This window comes from Lutra lutra, chromosome 16 (genome assembly GCF_902655055.1).
Source record: "Lutra lutra chromosome 16, mLutLut1.2, whole genome shotgun sequence".
Taxonomy (NCBI): domain Eukaryota; kingdom Metazoa; phylum Chordata; class Mammalia; order Carnivora; family Mustelidae; genus Lutra; species Lutra lutra.
Window position 1 is genome coordinate 22,580,193 of NC_062293.1, and position 26,040 is coordinate 22,606,232.

Below are 26,040 nucleotides of genomic sequence, written 5' to 3' on the forward strand. Positions count from 1 at the left end.
GCATGTATTTGAAGGGCTGGGCAGCAAATGAAAAAGCAATACATTCCTTGATGCATTTGCATGAAGGTTGTTCACTTTGTTTGGATAGTTGTCCATTTGAGGCATGGGCAAATGAAGGACTTTGGTCATTTTGGACACTTAAGTAATGTTTGGTGTCTGTTTCTTAGGAGTGATTGGGGGAGGGAAGATAATTTTAGCTATTTATTTGTAATATTTTAACCCTTTATCTGTTTGTCTTTATACAGTGTTTCTAATTCTATAAGGTTCAGGGTTCAAAGTAATGGGAGGTGGAAGAGCAAGGCTTATTTGGTGGTAGAGAGCCTGTAGCTTGTGCTGGTACTGTAGCATTAAGCCCAAACAGATTAGTCAGAGTCCACCTTTGGAGTTAAATAGAAAAACCAAAATGGTATTTTTGTTTTAGGAGGTTTATCGTAGGGTTCAGACATCATAGGAATATTAGGAGTTACCTCTCTGGGGAGGTACTGATTTATAGTCTCTTTTGTCCTTTAATAAAGGCTGGGCTGGCTTTTTGGGAAGTAAACATGTTTTCAGATGCAGTAAGGTTTAATGTACAGCCTCCCTGACCCAGTGGCATGAAAACCATTACAGAATTAATAGTTCTCCTATTTCCACAGTGTGCCAAAAGTCCACATCCCAGCATTTTGTTTGTAGGAGAACTGATGCCATTCCTGAGAGCTGGGCTCCTTGTTTCTCTGCGTCACATGGAGGAGGAGTCCAGACTTCAGTCACTCCACTGTATGCTCCCTTAAATAAAACAGTAAAAAATTTGCAGCCATAGTTCACTTAAAACATTTTCAAGCTCACTTGAAGTAATGGGGGCCTGGAATGCTAGGTGGGCGTGAAGATACACCCTTGCTACTATGTAGCAACCCAATTGGACCTTTTTGGAGGAACAGGTCTGAGTCTGGATTCTGGGGGACATCAATAAGAAGCCCTTCTCATAAATATAGAAATCCAGGAGACCATTTGAGTGCAACACAAGTTCTCAGTATTTGGAGGGTCCTCTCAAAATTCTGCGGCCTTACTTTGATTTTGACACCTGCACTGTGCCATTCCTGATGATTCCATTCAGGATCTGTTATCAGCAGGACGGGGCACAGTCCCCAGCACAACTCTTCTGGATTTAAAACAAAACAAAACAAAACAAAAAAAAACAGGTGATTCATTTGTGTGTGTGTGTGATAAATGGAGTGACTTCATCAGATATTGAAGAAGATTTCTATATTCAGCTCTTTCTGCAGGTTGGAGTTAGCATAGAGTTGGAAAATCAGCTTTGGCGTTCTTTCCTGACTGTCTCTGATTTCCTCTAGTGTTCTCCCTTTTCTGGTCATCAGCTCTCAACAACTCTGCCACTTTTGTGTCCCAAGGTAATAAGAAGTAGGAAACGAAACAGTGCAAAGTGGAGCAAGAAAAGTTATCGGTTACCGTATCAGAGTCAAATGTCTTGGGTGACACTAAGGAGGACATGGGCAAGGTGATACCAGAGTGCTTTATCTTGTGATGCTGATACAGTAGCAGCCTCTCAAACATATAACCAGGTTGGATTTCTCACAAGTTTCTCACCTAGTTTTGAATCCTATCCCATTGGTTTCTGCAGAGGAAAAAAAAAATGTTACGTGGTTTTTAAGTTTGTTCTGGGTGGGGAAGATCTTATGGGGAATGTACTACATATCAGGGGCTCAGCTTCCCCAAGCAGAGCCAACAGATACCAAAATGAGTAAACTGGGAAGCTTTTTCTCTCTTTCTGTCTTCATCCCAGATCAAAGAATCCCGAGTTAGGATCTGGATGAAGGATAAGCCCCTGAATTGTCGATGGGCACACCCCACACACTGACCCAGCATCTGAACTTGCTTAACAGGGAGCCGGGGCTAACCTGCTTCACCCTGCCTGAGAACCAGGGAGCACTGCATTTCTCCACAGGGTGGAGGAGAAGAGGCAGAATAAACCAAGCCTGGGACACCTCCCTCCTGTCTAGGTGTCCTCACTCTCCTGTTTCAAAAGACTGCAAGGACATGAAGTCAACTTCTACCTGTCTGCTGCTGCTGGTGTCTAATGTATTCTTAGTTTGACCTGATTCCTCTTCTGTCTTTTGGCTTCATGTTAGGGGTTCTTGGTCAAAACCTGCTCTGATGTACATGAAGATTTCAGGTTCAAGATCCATGTGTTTTAAAACGTATTTTATAAACAGGGGAGAATTGAAGCAGGATATAATTGCCAAAACTGGCCTTGAGGTTAGTGACTCTTGGAAAGATTTTTCCTTAAGGCCTAGGTGTGAAAATTTAGTGCAGCAATATCATGAATTCTCAGAAGCAACCCTTTCAAGGGAGGCAGTGAGTCATACAGTATCCAGTCTAGTCACTTAAAGCAGAGGACAGTATAGGGAACTTTCACAATCCCTGGGCAATCTCATTTTCTTTCTCTTTTTTTTCTCCCCTTTTCAACTCCTCTACCGCCTTATTTCTACCCTTGAGTTAGTTTTTGAGGGGTAGGAAGTACGTAACATCTCAGAAGCTAGGTTGGGAAACGTGCTTAGCTGTAAAAGCTGAGCTTTATTATTTTGTGTTTTAGAAATGTACATCAGGAGCAGTTGGGGAGGGTCTTTTCTAAAAAATAATCTTTCAAATTTGATTTTCTGTGAGTATGGCCGTTCTGTAAATACTTTGGGGTTTTTCATTTTTTTGAAAGTAGACAAAATCTGGGATTTTCCCCCCCAAAACATTACAAAAGAACCTGTTTATTTACATGCAAATAAACTTATTTGATAAAAAGTAAGATGCCTTCGTAGTAAACTTTTAACCTTTGAGTAATTTTCATTCGCTTTTTAAAGGATTTTGTTTATTTTTAGAGGAGGAGTTGGGGGAGGGTCAGAGAGAGAGACAAGCAGACTCCTGGCTGAGCAGGGAACTAGGCGGGTGGCTCAACCCTGAGATCATGACCTAAACCAATCAAGAGTCAGCAACACAACTTACTGAGCCACCTAGGTGCCCCTATTTGGCTTTTTAAAAGTCCACCAATCAGAAAAAATTAAATCAGAAAGTAAGTCTTTCCTGAGTATTACTCAGGTTAGCTGGAAAAGATAATTGAAACCTGGAAAAAGACCTGTGAAAGTTTTCTTCATTTGATTTTCCTGGTTTGAGCCAGTTTTATTATCTAATGCAAAACTTAGTCACCAAATTCATCAATAATTGGGAGAAAATTGTTCTTAGATCAGCTGGGACTGAAAAAGCTGTATTTATCTGAGTGAAGTGAAATAACATTAAAAGTAGCAGGCAGGAGAGCATATAACATCTAGACCTGGGTTTGTGGGCCTGAGAGTTTTCGAAGCTAGGTTCCTCGGTTAAGAAGCCCTTTCTAGGACAAACATGAGAAAGTTAAAAAAATGCTTGAAGAGTTAGGTAATAAAGCTTCCGGTTTGAATATGCCTTTTTAATTTTTTGTATATTTTTTAAAGATTTTATTTATTTGTTAGAGAGAGAGAGCATGAGCACAGGCAGACAGAGTGGTAGGCAGAGGCAGAGGGAGAAGCAGGCTCCCCACTGAGCAAGGAGCCGGATGTGGGACTCGATCCCAAGACGCTGGGATCATGACCTGAGCCGAAGGCAGCCGCTTAACCAACTGAGCCACCCAGGCGTCCCTTTTGTATTTTATTTTTATAATTTTTACTTTTTTTTAAAGAGCAGGAGCAGGGGTGGAGCTGGTGGATGGGGAGGGTCAAAGGGAGTCTTTTTTTTTTTTTTTTTAAGATTTTTATTTATTTGACAGAGATCGTAAGTAGGCAGATACAAAGGGGGGGAGAAGCAGGCTCCCCGCTGAGCAGGGGCTTGGTCCCAGGACCCTGGGATCATGACCTGAGCGAAAGGTAGAGGCTTTAACCCACTGAGCTACTCAGGCGCCCCAAAGGGAGAGAGAATCTTAAGGAGACTCCACGCCTAGCTGCAAGCCTAAGAAGGGGCTGGATCTCACCACCTTAAGATCCTGACCTGAGGGGAAATCAAGAGTTGGATGCTTAAAGGACAGAGCCACCAAGGTGTCCCAGAATATGCCTGTTTTTTAAAAAAATCTCCAGCACAGTTGCTCTTCAATAAGCTCCTCTCTTTTACACATATTTTACTTTTAAAAAAAAAGATTTTATTTATTTATTTGACAGACAGAGATCACAAGTAGGTAGAGAGGCAGGCAGAGAGAGGGAAGCAGGCTCCCTGCGGAGCACAGAGCCCGATGCAGGGCTGGATCCCAGGACCCCGAGATCATGACCTGAGCCGAAGAGAGAGGCTTTAACCCACTGAACCACCCAGGCGCCCCCACATATTTTATTTTTAACTACTCTCTACACCCAAGGGGGCTTGAACCCACAACTCCCATATAGAGAGTGGTAGGCTCCACCAACCCGGCTAGCCAGGTGCCCCAATAATCTCTCTTAAATCAGATTCATAACAATGCAGTCACTAAATCGAATTAAAAGAGGTATGAAGACAAACATACTTACTTTGGAAATACAATCAGGGGCAATGATCCTGCCAGGACTGCTGGAATTTATGATACAGTTTCTAATACTTCATCTTTGGTACATGATTTTGTAGTTTGTCGCTCTAAAAGAGGGTAAACTTATTCCTTAATCCATGGAAATTCGATCATAAATTTCAAGACCTCAAGGGCTGACGTTGCTAAAGTATAATAATATGATGACACAAACTAGCTTTTATGGAAGGAGCCTAGGAGTCAGACGAATGTCGTAATTTCCACTGGCCAAGCGCCCCCGCCTACTCGTTAAGACACGCTTGTTTCTCCCGCCAAAGTGACGTCAGGATCAGGTTCTCACCAACCAGAGCCCTGATTGGAGGATGGGAAGGCACTAGAGCCCATTGGGCGCCAGCGGCAGTCTGGTGGCGGAGGGGCGGGGGAAGCCAAAGGCACTTCAGCCTCATCTGGCCCCCCCACCACCAAAGCGCGTCCCTCCCCCAGCTAAAAGGAGTGGTCGCCAAGCTCCTGCGCTGCACCCCCTGACCCCAAGGCGCGAGGTGCAGTCCCGCTGTATATTCCTGGAGCAGAGGGTAGCGCAGTTACCCCCGCCCCCGTCCTCCTGATCCATGCACAGGGAGACCCACGCCCTGCGGCGGCCCCCCAGGCCTCCCTGCAACACCCGGTAATGCAATCCACGGGGGCGGGGGAGGCGGCGGCATCGACAGCAACGACGGCGGCGGCGGCAGCAGCAGCACTGCCTCAATCTAGAGACAACCAGAAAGCGGAGGAAAATGGCTCCGAGCAGGGACCGCCTGCTGCACTTTGGGTTCAAGGCGACAGTGAGTGATAGGGAAAGGGAGTTGGGTGGCCGGGAAGGACATATGTGGCTGCACAGGCTACCGGGGAAGAAGCGACAAGACTTAGGGGGCTGGGAGGACTTGACAGAAAGCTCAAGTGCTTGCTGGGTGGGTGCGTGCTGTCTGCCGGCGAAGGGGATTAGATGGGCTCCAGTACTATGTGCAGTTGTCCTGCTTTCCTCACTCGCGAGCACGCGCGTACTCACACCCTCCCCACAGCCCCTCCCATACACAAATACACACAGACAGATAGGCACTTCCCTTCCTCTCCTTCTCGCGGTGGGCTTGCGTGGCTCGGAGGCAAGAGCGGGTTCGCGCCGCCGCCGCCGCCGCGCTCCGGCTGCTCCCGGGCGGACAGTCGCGGACTGCGCCCGGGAGTGGGGGAGGGGTGGTCCCGCGCCGCCGCCGCCGCCGCGCGCTCCTCCTCCTCCCCTCCCCACGCCGTTCCAGGGCCCGGGCGGCTCTGCCCAATGAGGAGCGGCGTTGCTGGCAGGTGGGGAGTGTTTTTGTTTTGGGTTGAAGTTGAGGCTGAGGAGAGAGAAGAGCTAGCGACGAGCAGTCGTCGCCGCCGCCGGCTCTGCGGGAGGTGGAGGAGGCCCCGCCGGAGCCGATAGGTTTCCCCTCCCCGCGGACGGCCCCTGCCCGCCGCTCCTCTACCTCTTCCCGGTCCCGGAACTCCGGGGCCTGTCCGGGGCCCCAGTCTTTGCACTCCGCACGCCGCAGCGCCCGGCCCCGGCCGCACCCGCCGGCCCCATGAGGAGGGACGTGAACGGAGTGACCAAGAGCAGGTTTGAGGTGTGAGCCTGGTGGTGGTGGTGAGGGTTTGGGGCGGAGTGAGCAAGGCGATTCCCGCTCTTGTGCCCCGAAAATTTCGCTCCGCACGGAGCCTCCTCCCTTGCCTGGCGCCGTCACCCACCGACCGCTGGGGTTGCCAGACTTCTTCCCCCTTTTTCGCGACCCGAAAGCCGGGTGCAGCCCAGCTTTTCTAGTCCTCCGGGCTGGTCACCTCCAGCCTTTTCCACGAGCGGGCCCCGGCTAGGGATTAGCTCTGGCGCCCTAATTCCCCCCTCCCCCCAGTATCACTCAGCTTTCCATTCTTTACACAACCCTTGGCTTGCCTCCCTCCACCCGGCAGAAAAAGCATCACGGCTCCGATCAACCGGAGCTGGCTTCTTTTCTTTCTGCCACCTTCTTCGCGAAGCGAGATGGAAATTACGGGCCAGAGGGCCATTTCTCAGAGTTTCAGAGACCTTGGTTAAACTGGAGAAGTGGGGGGTGGTAGACAGGGATGATAGAGACGACCACGAGTTTTCGTTGCGGTGTTTGGTTTGGGTATTGTTCTGATACTTCCTCTTCTTTCCCGTTTAGTCTGTACTTTTGTAGCTCATTGTTTCTGGGACCTCTTAGATGTGTACGGTCTTTGAGGTTGGGACGAAGATTGGAGAGACTTCAGAAAATCCGTTCTTTAAGAACTTTTTCTCCTTTGGCGAGAAGGGTTTATATAAAGCTAATGGAATGGAGGAATGAATGAGGAAATAGGAAAACACCTGAAAGCGTCTTCAGTGAGTAGTTACCGTGTTAAGGAAGTGATTCCTTTGGGAAGTGAGGTATTCTAACTGCGGGTGAATTTCAGTAGTGTTTACTGAGGGGATAAGGGAAAGAAACTTCTACAACTGGAAGAGTAAATGTTATCTAGCCCTTTCTGGCAGAGAATCAGACTGATCTGGGATCACTCATAGCTCAGTGTACATCTCACTTGGTGTTTTTCTTCATTTCCATTTGAAGGATGAAATTGTAAGACCCTGAGACAAAAAAGTTTAAGGAAACTTGCCCACTAGGTGCTGGGTGTGAAACTGTTACTTAAGTGTCTTCAGTTTAGTTTGTTCCTTGGTTTCTTTTTATGCTTATGGGGAAACTATTTTGATTTATTCACGAAGATCTGGGTGGAAAGTGTTGGGGAGAAGTTTAAATTCAGAGTGCTACAATGTTACTGTTGGAGGTGAGGAGTGGAGAAAAATGAAGAAATTGGCTTCTTTAGAGTTTTTGTATTTAATTTAATCATAGGAAGAAAATATAGTAGATACAATTTGGTGTTTACTTGAACAGAACTTTAGGTTGCCTTGAAGTAGAGAGATCCAATAAGCTTAATTTAGGGTGGTTTTGTACGTAGTATTACTGTATGGTAAAAGTCCAGACCATCATTAAAATTATTGAGTGGACTTTTAGCAGTTAACAGGAATCTTGAAAGAGAAACCCAGATACTGAAGATCAGAGTGGGGGATAGCCTTTTGCTGTTGCAGTGTGCATTTTGCTATTTTCTTTTAGACTGAGTTATTGTTGGAAGGAGTTCTTTTGTAGTATGTGTTTTAAAATTAAATTGCTGAATCCTATTTTTGTATAATTACCTTATATTTTAATTTGTAGTTTACCTGTAGTGGTGGTACTATCATAATAAAATTGATTGCCTTGTTAAGTATATGTCCTTACCTTGAACTAAACCAATGGAAGCTTTCTAAAGGTGTCTGATAAGATAAAGAATAAGAGGGGATTAAATAAACCCTCCTTCTACAGTATTCATGATTAGTTTTTGGTTTATAAATATTTTAGTCTTTTATTATGATAAGAAGGGGTCCAATTTACAAGTAGTAAAACAAGCTGTTAGGTCTCTCATGAAGTAGTAAACTTACTGCTAATTCATTGAAAACATTTTAAATATTTAGTTTCAATGGATAAGACATGTAGACAAGGCAGTCTTTTCATATCTAAAACATTTACATCAAGTTACCTTGTTTTCTTTTTTAAAGGTTTTTATTAGTTTATTTGACAGAGAGAAAGAGACAACGAGAAAGGGAATACAAGCAGGTAGAGTAGGAGAGGGAGAAGCAGGCTTCCCAGGGAGCAAGGAGCCGGATGTGGGGCTTGATGTGGGGCTTGATCCCAGAACTCTGGGATCATGACCTGAGCTGAAGGCAGACACTTAATGACTGGGCCACCTAGGAGCCCTCAGGTTACTTTTTTAATTCTCAAAATTACAGAATGGTCTTTAAAGGACCGATAGTTTTATGATTGTAAGTATAGCTGATCCCTGAGAATTTTTTTTGAGGGGAGGACATTTTTGTAGCAAATAATAACTCATTTCAAATTATGGTTAATACAGAAAGTGAAAGATTACTGTTTTCTTTTTCTTGGTCACCTTTTTTTCTGGGTAGAAGATTGATTCATTAAAATCTTAGAAGGAAGGGGCGCCTGGGTGGCTCAGTGGGTTAAGCCGCTGCCTTCGGCTCAGGTCATGATCTCAGGGTCCTGGGATCGAGTCCCGCATCGGACTCTCTGCTCAGCAAGAAGCCTGCTTCCCTCTCTCTCTCTCTCTGTCTGCCTCTCCGTCTACTTGTGATCTCTCTCTGTCAAATAAATAAATAAAATCTTAAAAAAAAAATCTTAGAAGGAATATTATGTGCATTATGCTTTTGGATGTTGTAATGCAGGCCACACACTTTAAATCTCATGCTCAGGGCTGGAGCTGTAGAAAAAAAATTTTAAGTGAAAATAAAGGGAGTAGAATACTCCAGATATGGAGTCAGATATGTAGCATCCTGTAGAATAGCCAGAGTAGACGATAGCTGGGTAAAAGAGCTAAAGAGATACAGAGATGTGAAAATTTATTGTTCTTTGCTATATTAGTTTAGCATTAACTTTCCACAAAAGTAACTCTTATAAGCTAACATAGTGCTGACTAATGTGTCTCTCAGTTGAAATTCTTCATCTAAATACTTTTTATTACATTACTTATAGTATACATTGTTTTGTGGCAAATATTGATAATTTCCTTTCAAACTTAATTGAATCCTGCATGTCACTCCCTGAGATAGATGTTTTACCTCAGTTACTTCTAATTCTCACAATTCTGTTTTACCGTTGAGGAAAGCTGGGGCCTAAGAAGTGCTCAAGTTGCACAGCTAGTAAATGGGGGAGCCAAGATTCCAACCTGCTCTCTGTCATTCTGCTCTGTTTTTAGCATAACATAGCATAAATACCCATAAAATGTGTGGACAATTACTTTGCTACATTTCTTCATCCAGTATATTTTATTTTGTCTTTGCTATCAAGAATGAAGTTGTCTTTCATTTGAAGTACTATAATGTATGTTACCTTTTTAAAAAAATTTTAGGGGGGAGGGGCAGAGGGGAAAGCGAGAGAATTTTTTTTTTTTTTAAAGATTCTACTTATTTATTTGACAGACAGAGATCACAAGTAGGCAGAGAGGCAGGCAGAGAGAGAGGAGGAAGCAGGCTCCCTGCCCAGCAGAGAGCCCAATACAGGCAGATCCCAGGACCCCAGGATCATGACCCGAGCCAAACACTGAGGCCTTAACCCACTGAGCCACCCAGGCGCCCCTGAGAGAGAGAATCTTAAGCAAGAGCAGACACCATGCCCAGTGTGGAGCTTGACTTGGGGGGCTGATCTCACAACCCTGAGATCATGATCTGAGCTAAAATCAATAATTGGATGCTGGGATGCCTGGGTGGCGCAGTCCATTAAGGTCTGCCTGAAGGTCTGCCTTCTGTTCAGGCCTTGATCCTGAGGTCTTGGGATCGTGTCCCACATCAGGCTCCTTGTTCAACGGGGGATCCTGCTTCTCCTTCTGCCTGGCATCCCCCCTGCTTGTGTTCTCTTGCTCTCTCTCTCTCTCTGACAAATAAATAAATAAAAATTTTTTAAGGGTTTTTTTTTTGTTGTTGTTTTTTTTTTTGACAGAGATCTAAAGCAGGCAGAGAGTGGGGAGGGGAAGCAGGCTCCCTGCTGAGCAGGGATTCCCCCCCCCCCCCGCCCCCCCGCCATGTGGGGCTTGATTCCAGGGTCCTGGGATCATTACCCCAGCCGAAGGCAGAGGCTTAACCCACTGAGCCACCCAGGTGCCCCTAAATAAATAAAATATTAAAAAAAAAAAAGTGTTGCTGGGACGCCTGGGTGGGTCATTCGGTTAAGCCGCTGCCGCCCGGCTCAGGTCATGAACCCAGGGTGCTAGGATCGAGTCCCCTATCGGGCTCCTTGCTCCTCTTCCCTGCTTCTCTCTTCACCTCTGCCTGCCTCTGCGCGCGCGCTCTCTCTCTCTCTCTGACAAATAAATAAAATCTTAAAGAAAAAAAAAAGTGTTGGATGCTTAACCAGCTGAGCCACCCAGATGCCCTTATGTGTGTTACCTTAACACTCAGATTAGTTACAGACAGGTATAAATATCTAAGCTAGCCCTCGAATCTTAAGTTTAGATATTTTAGTAAAGCCTCTCCATTTCATCGTTGTCTTAGTACCTCCATCAGAAGATGACAGTACTGTCGGAGTAAAATTTCTATCCTTTTGGGTTCATTAAAAAGTCTAGTTACCTATTATGAAAACATTAACCAACATCACAGATACTATTGACAGTTTAATCAGTGCCTGGAAATGTTACAATTCATACAGTTAGGAAATAAGTTCCAATTGGGATACTTTGAATCCCTGTTCATTACTGTTTTTTCATTATACCTCACTGCTGCCTTGATAAATGTATAAAATTATAGCCTGTAAGATTAAATTGTACTACTTATTTGCCTGCTTCATTTTATCAAGACAGTTTGTCTAAAACAAGAAAAATCATAAAATCTGGTATGGCAGAAAGAATACACTGTATTGGGGGTTGAAAGAACTGGATGTTAATCTTAATTTTTGCCACCAATTAACTATAACTTCGGTCATTTCTTTTTATTTCTCCAGTCTGTTCATTTCCCTCCTTTGAAAAACAAAGAAGTTAGAATCAGTTGTTGTGGTTTCTTTTATTTCAGAATCCTGTGAATCTGTAATTTTTAAAATAAAATTGGAGGACCACATTTCCTTGGCCGTTTCTCCTAAAACAGCCACTCCAATATTGTTAAAGTTTATAGGCAGAGTTGCACAGTACTGCTAAGGCTGCAGTAATTACCTTTTTTCTCCCATAAGGTTTTATCTTCTAAAGAACATTCTGGGGGCTCCTGGGTGGCTCATTTGTTAAGCATCTGCCTTTGGCTCAGGTCATGATCCCAGGGTCCTGGAATCCAGCCCCGCAGAGGAGGGAGCCTACTTCTCCCTCTCCCACTCCAACTGCTTGTGTTCCCGCTCTCACTGTCTCTCTCTTTCTCCCTCTCTGTGTCAAATAAATAGGAACATTCTGCATAGTAAATGACCATCTTTTCCTAATTAGTTCACGTGGAAAATGTTGTACATTTTTCAGTGGGTGACAGCCATTTGCTTCATTATGTTTGAAAAGCCTTGCAATGGGAAAGTGTACTAGTAAAAGTAAGGGATTTTATTTTTAACACTTTAGAGATTAGTTTGAAAGCAGTTATCTATTATTATACAAGGACCAGATTAGAGGTCTAGGCATTTTGGGCCTATTCGGATATTGTGTTTTTTTAAATAGTGTTATTAATGTTTATTGTGTAATTATGGGTCCTTTTTACCTTGTTTTGTTGTTGTTGTTGTTTTTAAGATTTTTTAATTTATTTATTTGACAGACAGAGATCACAAGTAGGCAGAGAGGCAGGCAGAGAGAGAGAGAGGAGGAAGCAGGCTCCCAGCTGAGCAGAGAGCCCAATGTGGGGCTCTATCCCAGAACCCTGGGATCACGACCTGAGCCGAAGGCAGAGGCTTCAAGCCACCGAGCCACCCAGGCGCCCCTTGTTTTGTTGTTTTTTTAAGATTTTATTTTATTTATTTATTTATTATTTTTTTTTTTTAAGATTTTATTTATTTATTTGACAGAGAGAGATCACAAGCAGGCAGAGAGGCAGGTAGAGAGAGAGGAGGAAGCAGGCTCCCCGCTGAGCAGAGAGCCTGATGCGGGGCTCGATCCCAGGACCCCGAGATCATGACCTGAGCCGAAGGCAGCGGCTTAACCCACTGAGCCACCCAGGCGCCCCTTTATTTTTTTTTTTTTGAGAGAGAGAGAGCACGAAGAAGCAGAGGCAGCAGTAGAGGGAGAGGGAGGGGCAGGCTTCCTGCTGAGCAGGGAACTTGATGTGTGGCTCAGCTACAGTGTGGGGTTCTATACCCCAGGCCCCTGGGATCATGGCCTGAGCCTAAGGCAGTCTCTTAACTAACTGACTGGTGTCCCTCCTTTTTACCTTTTAAAGTTTGGTATGTTGTTATCATGTACTTACTGTAGTACTTCATTATTTTAAAATCAATGTATGTATGTTTCTACTGTCTATGTAAGATAAGTCATTACACATTGAAAATTATGTTTTCCATTGTCATTTAAAAATTTTTAACTTGGCAAAAACTTTACAAAGTATGTTCTTAATATTTAAGTCATACATTCTTATTTTTTAGATGTAATCTATTTCTGCATGGAAGATTTTCAATCATTGAATCAGTATTAGAAATGTTCCAGAAGTGGGGCGCCTGGGTGGCTCAGTGGGTTAAGCCGCTGCCTTCGGCTCAGGTCATGATCCCAGGTCCTGGGTTCGAACTCCGCATCGGGCTTTCTGCTCAGCAGGGAGCCTGCTTCCTCCTCTCTCTCTGCCTGCCTCTCTGCTTACTTGTGATTTCTCTCTGTCAAATAAATAAATAAAATCTTTAAAAAAAAAAAAGAAAGAAATGTTCCAGAAGTATTTACACTTTCAAATTTTTATATTCTTATGTTTTAGGTCATTTGTCAGTTTTAGCTGTTAGTGTCGATGTCACTTTTTAATCTTAATTTATAAAATCCTCCTGTTTTTATCTCCCAAGTGTCTCTCTTCAAATCTTGGTCTCATTTTTCTTGCAAATTATTAAGTACTTTTGTTACAGGCCAGGGATTCCATACCCAGCCCTTAGATTAGTTTCCCAACCTGTGACACATTGGGAACTGAATTAAAATTTTTAGTAATCTAACTAGTACTGTGGTTTTTGAAGGGTATTTTTAGATGTTCAAAATAAAATATTCCATTACACCAGGAAAATCCAAGGGAGGGAGGAAGAAGAAAGAATGCCCTTAAACTGACCAAATTTAGCTGCTTGTGCATAGTTGTCTTTATACTGTTTTCCTACTTGGTCTTCCAGACTTGGTGGATGCTTAGATCAGACCCTTACCCAAAGATTGACTCAGAAAAATGCAGGCATACAACTTGGTTTTACAGTTTTATGTCTTAGCACATTTGGACCCATTTGATAAAAGATTTTAACTTAATAGCAACTAACATTAGGTGGTGGTATTGAACTGTGCCATGGTATTTGTGCTTGATTCATCTTGTTTAATTATATAACTTTTAAAAATGAAGGTATGTATTCAGGTGTAAATAAATCCAAAATATATCTGCATTAGCTTTTGAAGACTTTCTTTTAAAAGAATGGCTTTGCTGCATAGTTATTTTCAGCACATAATCTAATAACTATATAGCAGACGTGTGAGTTATAGCAATAGGTTAAGTAGCCTCTATTCCCTAATCATTTTTCCTCCAATTTGACTTTATGATATTCTCTTGAATTTAATAAGCCTCATATCTGATGGTGGTAATCAGGTAGAAATGTAATTTAAGTCATTTTTGCTCAGTCTCTTAAGTTGCTGTGAGGTTAAAGTCACCAAATAAATCATGGTAGACAAGAGTTTAGTCAATCATGAAATATATATTGGCAATTTCTTCCATTTTTTTAAAAAAGATTTTATTTATTTGGGAGACACAGAGAGAGAATGAGAGGGAGAGAGCATGAGGAGGGGTGAGAGGGAGAAGGAGGGTCCCCACTGAACAGGGATCCTGATGTAGGGCTTGATCCCAGGACCCCGGGATAATGACCTGAACCGAAGGCAGCCGCTTAATCCACTGAGCCACCCAGGCGTCCCTTCTTCCATTTTTGTCCTTGAATTATGTCCCAGGAATTTCTAGTAAAAACTAAAAAGGAAATTGAATACTGTGAAAGCAAGTAGCAAATTGATCTTATGCATTACTTGCTAAGACAGAAATCATATCTAACAACATGGGGGTGAAGGTAAGCAATAAATCAAATACCTGCCCAATTTTATATAATTAGATATGCCAGCTATTATGGTATTTGTTGGTTAGTGTGCTTCCTGATCAACTAGAGGATGCAGGCAGATATAGTTTCATAAATTGTTTTAAAGTAAAAAATGGAAAAGCATTTTCAGTTTTACTTCTAATTTGTAACAGTAAGAAACCCTAGGTATAGGTACTCTGCACTTGATCTTAGCCAAAAGGCCGAGAAGCGATAGGTATAGGTACTCTGGGTGCTTCGAGTTTGCTTTACGATCTGCAGAATGAGGTGATTTCTGTGGCAGGGAAGACAGGCAAAAAGAAAATAGTAAATTATCTAGATTAGGGCAGGTTTTTAAATATAGAGTGCCTATTCTTATGCATATGGCACTCTTGGTTGACAGTTTAGGCCCAGGGGAAGGTCATTGCCAACTCTGTATATACTGAATTACAGTTTACCAACAAAGAGCCAGTTTTGTTATGTTTTTCTTTTTCTTTTCTCCTCTTTCAAAGAGGGTGGGTGGGGAGTTGCCTGCAACTTAACAATTTAATGTTAACTGTAAATGTTAGCCACAAAGTTTTCCAGAGTTCTCTTAGAATATTATCCTTTTTTTGTCATGTTATTTTTGTTTTGTTTTTAAATCATTCTTTGTCATCTTATTTTTTGAACCAGATCATTTATACATTTTAATGTTCTAATTTTGAAATTAATTTGAGTAAAAAGAGGATGAAAGTGTTAAGGTGATTTCTTAAGGATTTCTTAAGGATTTACAAATGGAAATAATACAATTCTGAACTATGAAATAAGTACTCACATCCATGTATTTTATAAATATACATTATATGTATATGTAATGATATGTATGTAATAACATGTGTGTGTACTGGTATCTGTATGTCTTTTGTGGACCTCCATTGCTGCAACTGTAAGTTCTTTCTATCATAGAAATTCTGTGATTCTCTATAAACAAGTCCCCTAACTTTCTGCAGATTAGAGATTAGATACTCAGTTTTATTGCCAGTGTTCTTACATTTCTTTGCTTACAACTGCTAGTAAAGACAAAACATCCTGTGTGATCTTAACCCATATTCTACTTTGGAATCCTGGTTGTTCTTGCGCTGAATTCTGATAGAAGTAGAGGTAGACGCTTAGAGAAAGAAAAAGCTGGTGTATGTCTGTCCAAACGAACATCTTTGCCAGAGGAGTGAGGAATGGATATAATGATTGTATAATATCCTGGAGTTTAGTGTGCTGTGATTCAGTTTCTTAGGATGTATGGAATTTATATAGAGAGAATCTGTTTAAGAGCATTAGCTTTGTCTGAGCTCTGAGTCAAACTCTGAAGTCTGAATTTAAACCCTGGCTTTGCCACTTAACCATCTATGTGAGCTTGGACAAGTTACTTAATCTCTCTGAGTCTCAAATTTTCAATATCCAAAATGGGTATAATGCCTACTTGACTGGATTGTGGGGATTTAATTCTGTAATGTTAGCACTTAGCAAGTTGTCTACTGAACAATAAGGGCTCAGTAAATAATGCCTATTATTATATTACTTTGTGGAATCTACCACACAGCAAGCACTCAGTAAATGATGACTCTCATTATATTTATTTAAAGTAGAAGTGTTTTTAATTAGACTTTTTGTAAATCATTATTTTAATTTTTTTTAAGGAAAAATTCTATTACAAAGGAAATAATGTAACTAGTTATCTCTTTATTCATCTGATTCAGTTTTATATATTGGGTTTATGAAACAGGAACACCTATGAATTTTAATCAGTGTAGTTGAAGAGTAGTAATTTAGCAGTGTTTCAATCTGGAGTTTATACTGCAACCCGTATTGTGTTCATTGTTAGGCAGATGTGGGTAAATGCCTCTGAAGATTAGAAGAATCTGGCACCAAATTGTAAGTTGACATTTAAAACACTAGATCAGTCAGCTTTTACCCAGAAACCAGTCTTTCTCCCTTCCCTGATTTGTAGAAAATAAAGCTATGGCATGACTGAACACAGACAAGTAGAGATGTATTTATTTTTGAAAAAGAAGTCTGCATTGCTGATACTCTTTCCCCACACTCATCCTTATCAGCTTTTTGAAAATGTTTACATGTCCTTCATGTAAAAAAGCCCAAGTTGGAAAAAATCACATCCTAACTTATTTCTGCAACCCGCTTGTGGGAAAGAAACCTGACCTGTTTTGGAATTCTCCTTGGATAAGTTAAAACATCTATTGAATACTATAACTTTCCTGACATATTCTCATGAGTAGTAGTACTTCAGGAAGATAAGGGACTTAATAGTATTCTTAGCCAGAGCTAACAGGTACACAAAAGAAGTTTCCCAAATCTAGATCTCTACAACAACAAAAAAATGCAGTCTCAAAACATTTCTTAAGAAAGAATAATTGTATGTAGATTATATGCCTCAAAAGGTAGATTATAGGCCCTAAGTGACATAAATTTAATTTGAATTCATCAGTCTCTGGTCCAGACAGAAAAGTTTGGCCAGATATAGGAATCAAGATCCCAGTGTACCTAATGTCGGCACTGTTGGGAGCTTACGCTGAGCCCGGGAAAAACCACTTACCTCTCTTTGTCTTTAGAGCTCTAAAATAAGATTTCAGATGTGTATTACGTAACTTGATACAAACGAGATTGTTAGGTAAAGGTGAGATCTAATATAATGTTGTATGTCAGTTATAGCTCAGTTTAAAAAAAAGATAAAACCTAGAACTCTTTCTAATAGTACTCCCTACGTGAACATTATTAAGGAGGAATAAGTGAAACTAAATTTCATTTATAGAAACTGAGTGTCACAATAGAAATAAATAAGGAAGGACCTGAATGTCTGTTAGACTTACCAGTGAAGTTGCCCAATACTGGTCCCTTAAAACCTTTGGATCTGGCATGCAAGTTTCAGAAGTTCCCTTAGACATAATATAAGTTTATGTTAAAAAAATACTGTGAGGAGTGCCTGGGTGGCTCAGTGGGTTGGGCCGCTGCCTTCGGCTCAGGTCATGATCTCAGAGTCCTGGGATTGAGCCCCGCATCGGGCTCTCTGCTCTCTCGGGGAGCCTGCTTCCTCCTCTCTCTCTGCCTGCCTCTCTGCCTGCTTGTGATCTCTCTGTCAAATAAAAATATAAATAAATAAATAAATAAATAAATAAATAAATAATTAAAAAATACTGTGATAAGGAATACAAATGTAACTTATATTTGCAGCCTGAACTCCATGGAGAAATAGGTTTAACATACCATGAATTTGACATCTTAAAATCAGTACACCTGTCAGGTTTCTGTCCTATCCTAGATGTTTTAGTCCTGGAAACAAGATGCGGTATCTAATATATAGCACCTAAAAGACAGTTAATTTGTTACTTTGGTGTTTTACATGAGCAGATACGTTCAGTTTCACCAGCGAAACCACCAGAACACACTATACAGCCTCTTAAGCTATGAGAAACATCTGGGAGCTCAGGCAAGCGTATCTGACCTTGTCTAGGGCTCAGAAAATCTCACTATAGAAAATCAAGGTGTACTGCTGGTAGGAGTTCAGTACTACACAAAATTTACTTAGCTACCAACTGTGTGTCCGATATTGATAGGTGTTAAAGGTACAACGCTGCTCTAAAACATTGTCTCTGCCTCTAGTCTAGTTAGGAAGAAAGATAATTAGTAGGTTCTGGTAAATGCAGGGTTAGAGGTATTGAAGAGTGACAAGAACCAATTTCATGAAAAGCATTCATAGTGCATTTAAAAGAAAACAAAACTCATTGACCCTGATTTTTAAAAACATTAGCACTTTAATGTCAGGCGTAAACTCTTAAGAGTGCAGGTATGAATTACTTACCCTTCTTTCTGACATTCTCTGGATATTTACAAGAAAGGACCAAGGGAAAAGATAGGCAGGTTTTTATTAGTAATTTCTTTGAGTTTGCTGACCCATCTTTAGGCAAACAAAACAGTAGCACCACTAATAATAGAGCTAATCAGAGTCACTGCTTCTCACTAAAGCTGGACATTCCTCTGAGATTCAAACAGAAATTAAACAAGGTTAGAAAAAGAGTAACAACAGGAAAGTAACACTTTGACCAGTAGTTCCAGGAGTTCATTGTATAGTTTGTCGGTAAACACTGGTGCTCCATTTGTTTTTCAGGGAATAAATAAATCTCCTTAAGAAATTTATGAATGACTTTGCATAATGCTGAAGAAAAAAAAATTTATGTAGATATTTTTTCAGCATGTATATATATATATGTGGCATCCTACTCACCTCCTCCTTCAGTAGGAGAGAGATTTGAACTTCTCAAGTAACAAATTGATACAGTGTTTTACATATTAAAGAACATGTTCCCGTTTATGATTTCATTTGAACTTAAAAAAAATCTTGTGTGTTAGATGGAGGGTGTTTCTCTGCTGTTTTATAGATAAGAAAGCAGATGCTCTGAAAGGCTGTTATTTTCCCAACATTAAATAGCTAAGTATAAAAGCCAGAACTTTAATCCAGTTGACTTGAAGTCTGTTATACTTGTCTCTAGTGTATGCTGACTAAGAATCAGTTGTTTTGAACAATTTATTCATTATTCCTCTTTTGATCCATAACAGGCGTTTATAAGATGTTGGTTAGAACTGATTTAACACTTGAGTTTGTGGCCATGAAACTGAGCAAAGCTAATTGTGTGTAGGGATTACAAAGTATGGGAATAGAACCTGTACTTTGGCTTATTAGCCATACTTACTAGCCAACTTAAATAACTCCCTTAAACAGCCATGAACAAATATTCTGTGTAAAGAGTATCAAGGTACCTGTGTAAATTACGGTTTGACCAAAAGCTCTTAGTATATAATCCATATGGTCTAATAAAACTGAGTTGATTACCTTCTTTACTATAATTCTTCGTGAAGACTAGGAGTGAGCTATTAAAACAGTTCAATAAGTATTTGTAGAACATTGAATATAAGTTTGTGAAGCTTCATATTAAGCATTTTTGCAAGTGTTTTCTTTGGTTAGTCTGGGCAGCATTTTCCTCAGTTTTGAATTGAGCCACTCAGCCATCTCTATTTATTTCAGTAATGTAAAATTTGCATTAAAAATGATCCTATCCAAAAAAAAAAAAAGATCCCATCCAGGGACACCTCGGTGGCTCAGTCAGTTAAGCGTCTGCCTTGGGCTCAAGTCGTGATCCCAGGGGCCTGGAATCGAGGCCCGCATCCTCTGGCTCCCTACTCAGTGGGGAGCCTGCTTCTCCTTCTGCCTGCTGCTCCCCCTGCTTGGGCTTGCTTGTTCTCTGACAAATAAAATCTTAAAAAAAAAGTATCTCACCCATAAAAATACAAGGTGTTCTAGAGTTATGGTCAGGATCTATCTGACCCTTCTAACCACTATCAAATACATGTTAAAATGAAATGTGTAATTAACTCATTTTAGTCTTTTTTTTTTTTTTTAATAAGTAAATTCTAGGCCCAGTGTGGGGCTTGAACTGATGACCCTGAGTTGAAATATCTACTAACTGAGCCAGCCAGCCACCTTTTAGTCTTGACAATACTACATACCTACGTAGGATCCAATTTTGTTCTGTGTTTTACATGCTCTGGGTATAGTCAGGTGACTGGGTTTTTGTGGGTGTTGTTGGTAACAGTATTGGTGACAGTATTGGTATTGAATTAACATGAGAATGATAAACCGCAGGATTCAATGCAGCATTAGTTTGGGAACTAGGGGAGAATATATAGGCTCCACATTATCGTAATTGCACTCAGTGTTTTTCTTCTCTGCAATTAAGTCTGGATACACATTCAGGATGAACATTAGCTAGTCAAATAGTATTTGTAGGTAGTTGTTATGCTTAGTGCCATTAGTACTCTTTTTTAAAAAATTTTTTAGTATTTGTTTATTAGAGAGCAAGTGTGCGTGAGAGAGCACAAGTAATGTAGAGGGAGAAGCAAGCTGCTCATCAAGCAGGGAGTCCAACATTGGACTTGATTCCAGGACCCTGGGATCATGACCTGAGCTGCAGGCATTCACTTAACCGACTGAGTCACCCAGGCACCCCACCAGTAGTACCCTTAGAAAAGGAAAGGATCAGATGGAAATCTAAGTAACACTTAACCAAAACTAGCTCAGTAAACTTTCCTGTATGTAGTTTTTATTTATAGCGGCTGAGTTGGGCTATGACTCTTTAAGTGGTGTGCTCTGTGAAATGTTACCATTATTTTAGCCAAGGGAAACTAGCATCAGCCTCTTTGGCTGTCCTAAACTAACTTCAGGTCCCTAAGTTCAATATATTTCAGGGACATGTTTCTGCCCACTTCTGTCTTATAGGCCTGTGGTGTAATTTGGGGCTGAAAATAGAGGCTAAATTAAATTACTTATTCCTGGAAGAGAAATAAAACTATAATTTTCTATTTAACTTAAAGTGAGTTTCAAGTGAAAAGTAATTCCTCTGCCCCCCATCTCCAGAGGTAATCATTGTTAACTGTTTACTATATATACATTTGTAAATTATGCAAATTATGTATGGTTATATTAATATTTTATGAATAAACAAGATTATACTAGACTTAAGTTTTTTAGCATCTTTTCCCCCTTTTAAGTTAATAAGTTTTATGTAGTTTATATAAGCAATACATTAAGAAATTCTTACTTAAAATATTAAAACATTTTAAGTATGATAAAAATTTCCCCTTACACTGCCCATAATCCCGATCCTGTCTACCTAAAGAATAAGAACCAGTTTTAAACTTTGCAATATCCTTGTAACTCTTTTATTGTGCTTTTTTTCGTGTATGTGCTTTTTTTTTTTTTTTTTAAGATTTTGTTTATTTGAGAGACACAGATGGCACAAGCAGGTAGAGTGGCAGCGTGAGAGGAATATGGAGCCCACCGTGGGGCTCGATCCTGGGACGTCCCATGATCATGACCAGAGCTGATGGCAGCTGCTTAACAGACTGAGCCACCTAGACACACCTTTTATTATGATTTTATATAGCATTAGTTTTCTGTGTGTGTGTTTACATAATTAGTCTCATATTGTGTCTGTCATTCTGTAATTTTAAGTACAGTATGTCTTTTTTTTTTTAAGATTTTATTTATTTATCTGACAGAGAGAGACGCAGTGAGAGAGGAAACACAAACAGGGGGAGTGGGAAAGGGAGAAGCAGGCTTTCCGCTGAGCAGGGAGCCTGATGCAGGGCTTGATCCCAGGACCCTGGGATCATGACCTGAGCTGAAGGCAGTCACTTAACGAACTGAGCCACCCAGGCACCTCACTATAGTATGTCTTAAGAGATCTGTAGATGTATTTCTTTTAACAGCTACATAGTATTATATAAATATTCTAGTTTATAAAGCTAGCTATTAATGGACCTTTAGGTTTTCTCCTTCGCAGATCAAACAAAAATGCAACAAATATTCTGGTACCCATACATATGCCTTCTGGTGTATATGTGCAAGTGTTCCTTTATGGCAAATACCAGGGAGAGGGATTTTGGGGTCATAGGGAATATGTTTTTTAGATTTATTATATATTGTCAAATTGACTTCTGAATTTATGTTTCGGCCCATAGTGTATGAGTGAACTTGTTTCTTTATACCTTCACTCAAAATAATGTTTCCCAACTTTAAAATTTTTTGTTGACTGGTGAAAAGTTGTATTTTATTGCTTTATTTTATATTTTCATTACTACTGAAGTTGAGTGTCTACTGTTTTATGTTACAGTCTTTGATGTTTTATATTGATCACTTTTATTTCTTCCATAGATTACCTATTTTATCCTTTGTCAAGTGTTAAAAATTGGGTTGTGAGGCACGTGGGTGGCTCAGTGGGTTAAAGCCTCTGCCTTCGGCTCAGGTCGTGATCCCAGGGTCCTGGGATTGAGCCCCACATCGGGCTCTCTGCTCCGTGGGGAGCCTGCTTCCTCCTCTCTCTGACTGCCTCTCTGCCTACTTGTGATCTCTGTCTGTCAAATAAATAAATAAAATCTTTAAAAAAAAAATTGGGTTGTGTCCTTCCTAGGCATTCCTGATATTGAATACTAGCCCTTTGTCTACTTACATATTTGCAAAAACTTCCATTGAGTGGGCTTGTCTCTTTGCTTATATTTTTTCTGTGTTTATATAAAAAACAGTCCCTTATTCCAAGATTATAAATATACTTCCTTATCTTGTCACATTAAATTTTTTTTTCATCTGTTTTTAACCTTCCTGAAGTTTATTTTGTAAGATAGGGTTCTAAATGAGCTTTCCCCCCATATGGATACCCAGTTATTCTACCATGGTTTAGTCCATCTTCTCCCCACTGGTTTTGAAATGCCTTTTTTTTTTTTAAGATTTTATTTTTTATTTGACAGAGAGACACAGCGAGAGAGGGAATACAAGCAGGCGGAGCGGGAGAGGGAGAAGCAGGCTCCCCGCTGAGCAGGGACCCTGATGAGGGACTCAATCCCAGGATCCCGGGATCATTACCTGAGCAAAAGGCAGACGCTTAACTAACTGAGCCACCCAGATGCCCCTTGAAATGCCATCTTTAAAAAAAAATTATTTATTTATTTGACAGAGAGAGATCACAAGTAGATGGAGAGGCGGTCAGAGAGAGAGAGAGAGAGGGAAGCAGGCTCCCTGCTGAGCAGAGAGCCCGATGCGGGACTCGATCCCAGGACCCTGAGATCATGACCTGAGCTGAAGACAGCGGCTTAACCCACTGAGCCACCCAGCCTCCCTGAAATGCCATTTTTAACATAAAACTAATTAATTCAGAGGTCTGTTTTTGAACTGTGTTCTGTTTCATACATCTATTTTTTATTGCCAGTACCACAGTTCTGGTTAATTGGCCTTATACGTTAATTTGGGGAAATTCATAACTTCATAATATTTTCTTTCCCATTCATGAACATTATACATATTTAGCTTTTTCCAGCACATTTGTATAGAGTTCTTCCTTTACGATTTTACCCAGTTTTTGTTTTTGCATGCTTTATCATTTTTAATAATATTATAAGTGGACTTTTTTTCTGTTATATTTTCTAATCACTAATTCAGTCAGCAAATGTTTGTTGAGTAATTTATACATGCATGAGATTGCTATTGATGCTGAGGGTATAAAAGTGGACAAAATGCAAGAAATGCCCTTTGGGAGTTTAAAATGTAGTGAGGGAAATTCGACATAAAACTGGTTTTAAAAGTAATTATAGGGACGCCTGGGTGGCTCAGCAGGGTAAAGTGTCTGCCTTTGGCTCAGGTCATGATCCCAGGGTCCTGGGCTCTCTGCTCTACAGGGAGCCTGCTTCCCCCTCTCTCTCTGTGTGCCTCTTTGCCTGCTTGTGATTTCTGTCAAATAAATAAAATCTTTAAAAAAGTAGTTATATAATATGTCTGATGCTGATAAGTACTGTGGACAAAAATGAATACAAGAAAAAGAGGAAGGGAATTGGGCATGGTTCGTAATTACACAAAATGGTTAAGGAAGACCTGACGGCTGAAGTGACCATTTGAGCAGAGTTAGAGACATCATGGACAGAGCACCTGATGCTCTGTTGGTGGAGCATGCAACTCCTGATCTTGGGTTTCTGAATTCGAGCCCCATGATGGGTGAACAGATTACTTAAAGGAAAAAAAATGACAGGGGCGCCTGGGTGGCTCAGTCTTTAAGCGTCTGCCTTCAGCTTGGGTCATGATCCCAGGTTCCTGGGATTGAGCCCCACATCAGGCTCCCTGCTTGGTGGGAAGCCTGCTTTCTCCCTCTTCTCCCCCTGCTTGTGTTCCCTCTTTTGCTGTGTCTCTCTCTGTCAAATAAATAAATAAAATCTTTAAAAAAAAAATCAAAATTTAAAAAAGGAGCAAGAAAAGACCATTATAGGGGAAGGAATGCAAAAATGAAGGTGGGAGTGCGCTTGATGTGTTTGTGGAATGGCCACCTGTGGCCAGATGATGGTGAAGTTGGGTTGCTGTGGGAGGGAGTGAGGTCAAAGTTAGGAGTGAGAATGGAGATGGGTTGATGGAGAGCAGGGCAGACCACGAATGGGCTCATTGGCTCTTAATTTTATTCTGACGAGGGAAGCCAGAGGGAATCGGGGGCAGAAGAGGAACATGCTATATTTCAAGTTTTGAAAGGATCATTCTTGCTTTTTGGAGAAGTAGTGTATAACTGGTGTTTAAGGTTCTTGCAGTAATTCAGAAAAGTAATAGTTGTATCTTGTGTGAAGTTGATTGTGGTGGAGGTTTAAGAAGTAATTGGGTTCTGGATATATCCTGAAAGCAAAGCTGATAGGATTTACTGTCATTAGACAGCTATGAAGTTTGTTGATTTTTGTGTGCTCATTTTTGTATCCAGTTAGGATGCTCTCAGCTACAAGTAACAGGAAACTTGTTTAGTAGCTTAAATAATAAGGTGATTGTTATCTCACATTATAAGGAATCCAAAGCAGAGCTTTTTCTAGAATTAAGAATCATGGTTTAGAGAAGGGGTTTTCTAAGTTCAGTTTCCTTAACAATCACCTGGAAAACTGGCAAGTCACCTGGCCCATAAAATTGCATTTCTAGGAAATATAAAGGTGATCCCTAAGTGAGTATCACACTTTGGATAATATTGACTTGGAACACAATAATTAGAACCATAATTTAGTGTTCAGTGAGCAGAACTGTGGAACCAGACTACCTGGGTTCATATCTCAGCTCCACTATTTCCTGTCTGAATTTTAAAACTTCAGGTATATTGATCTTAAGGTGCTGTTTTCTTGGTCATTTCTAATTTTGATTTAGTGTGTATAATATATGTGTATTAGTTACTAATGATAATAGGTGTTTGATGTTTCTTTGTGGTCAAGAGCATCATCAATTTTTGTAAATATTCTGTGTTGGAAGACAGTAGAATTTTCTGTTTATTGAATGTTTGGGTTTGATGTGGAAAAAAGATCACAGACAAAAGATTTTAAAATGAGACTGTCTTTTTAAAGAACTGAATTGCAGAAAGGAAGAAGTGCTTATCAGCCAGAGGCTGGAGACCAGAATACCCCGTCTTCTTAGCATTTCTCAAAATTGTGTCTATTTATATAGATATAGATATATATATAGATATAGATATAGATACCCCCTTAAGTAGAGGAAACAAAAGACTTTTAGGTGGAGAAGGAGAAGCGTACTGATTGTCCCCTCCTAGGGGAGGGGAAAGTGGACCTTGTATTTCTTTTTTTTTTTTTTTTTTTTAAGATTTTATTTATTTATTTGACAGAGATCGCAAGTAGGCAGAGAGGGAGGCAGAGAGAGAGGAAGGGAAGCAGGCTCCCCACTGAGCAGAGAGCAGAGATGCAGGGCTCTATCCCAGGACCCTGGGATCATGACCCAAGCCCCAGGCAGAGGCCTTAACCCACTGAGCCACCCAGGCGCCCCCGGACCTTGTATTTCTAACTTAGAAAAATTTTAAAAGTCTGTTTAAACGTGGAAAACTTCGAGAGGGCTGATGATAGTTTTGAAAGGGATCATAGTGTTTGTCCAGTAAAACATTTTACTTTATTATCTATTATTTTCTCAAGATCTTTTCTAATTGCTAACATGCAGCACACTGTCTTACTGTGGCAAAGCTGATTTTTTCATCCGTTCATACTTTGGCTAAGATCACTATTTAAAATTGTGTGATCTTGGAACACATCTAATCTCTGCACCTCAGTTTTCTTACTTACAAAATGGAACTAGTCATAGAATCCTTTCCAGAGTTGTTGTAAGAG

General features: G+C 40.7%; 1 protein-coding gene across 3 annotated transcripts in view; it reads left to right on the forward strand.

Moving 5' to 3' along the window:
* Positions 1-4,909: 4,909 nt before the first annotated feature.
* The window catches only part of FBXL20 (F-box and leucine rich repeat protein 20), a 105,256-nt gene continuing 84,125 nt past the window's right edge, over positions 4,910-26,040 (forward strand). For 2 of the 3 annotated variants that reach the window (XM_047706825.1, XM_047706824.1), the window contains exon 1: positions 5,825-6,135. Coding sequence is in view for 2 of the 3 variants with exons in the window: in XM_047706824.1 (XP_047562780.1) it covers positions 6,094-6,135 (42 nt within the window). In the remaining variant the exon portion in view is untranslated. Of the gene's footprint in view, positions 5,323-5,824; positions 6,136-26,040 lie in introns of those variants that run through there. The other variant, XM_047706823.1, reaches the window with a different exon arrangement.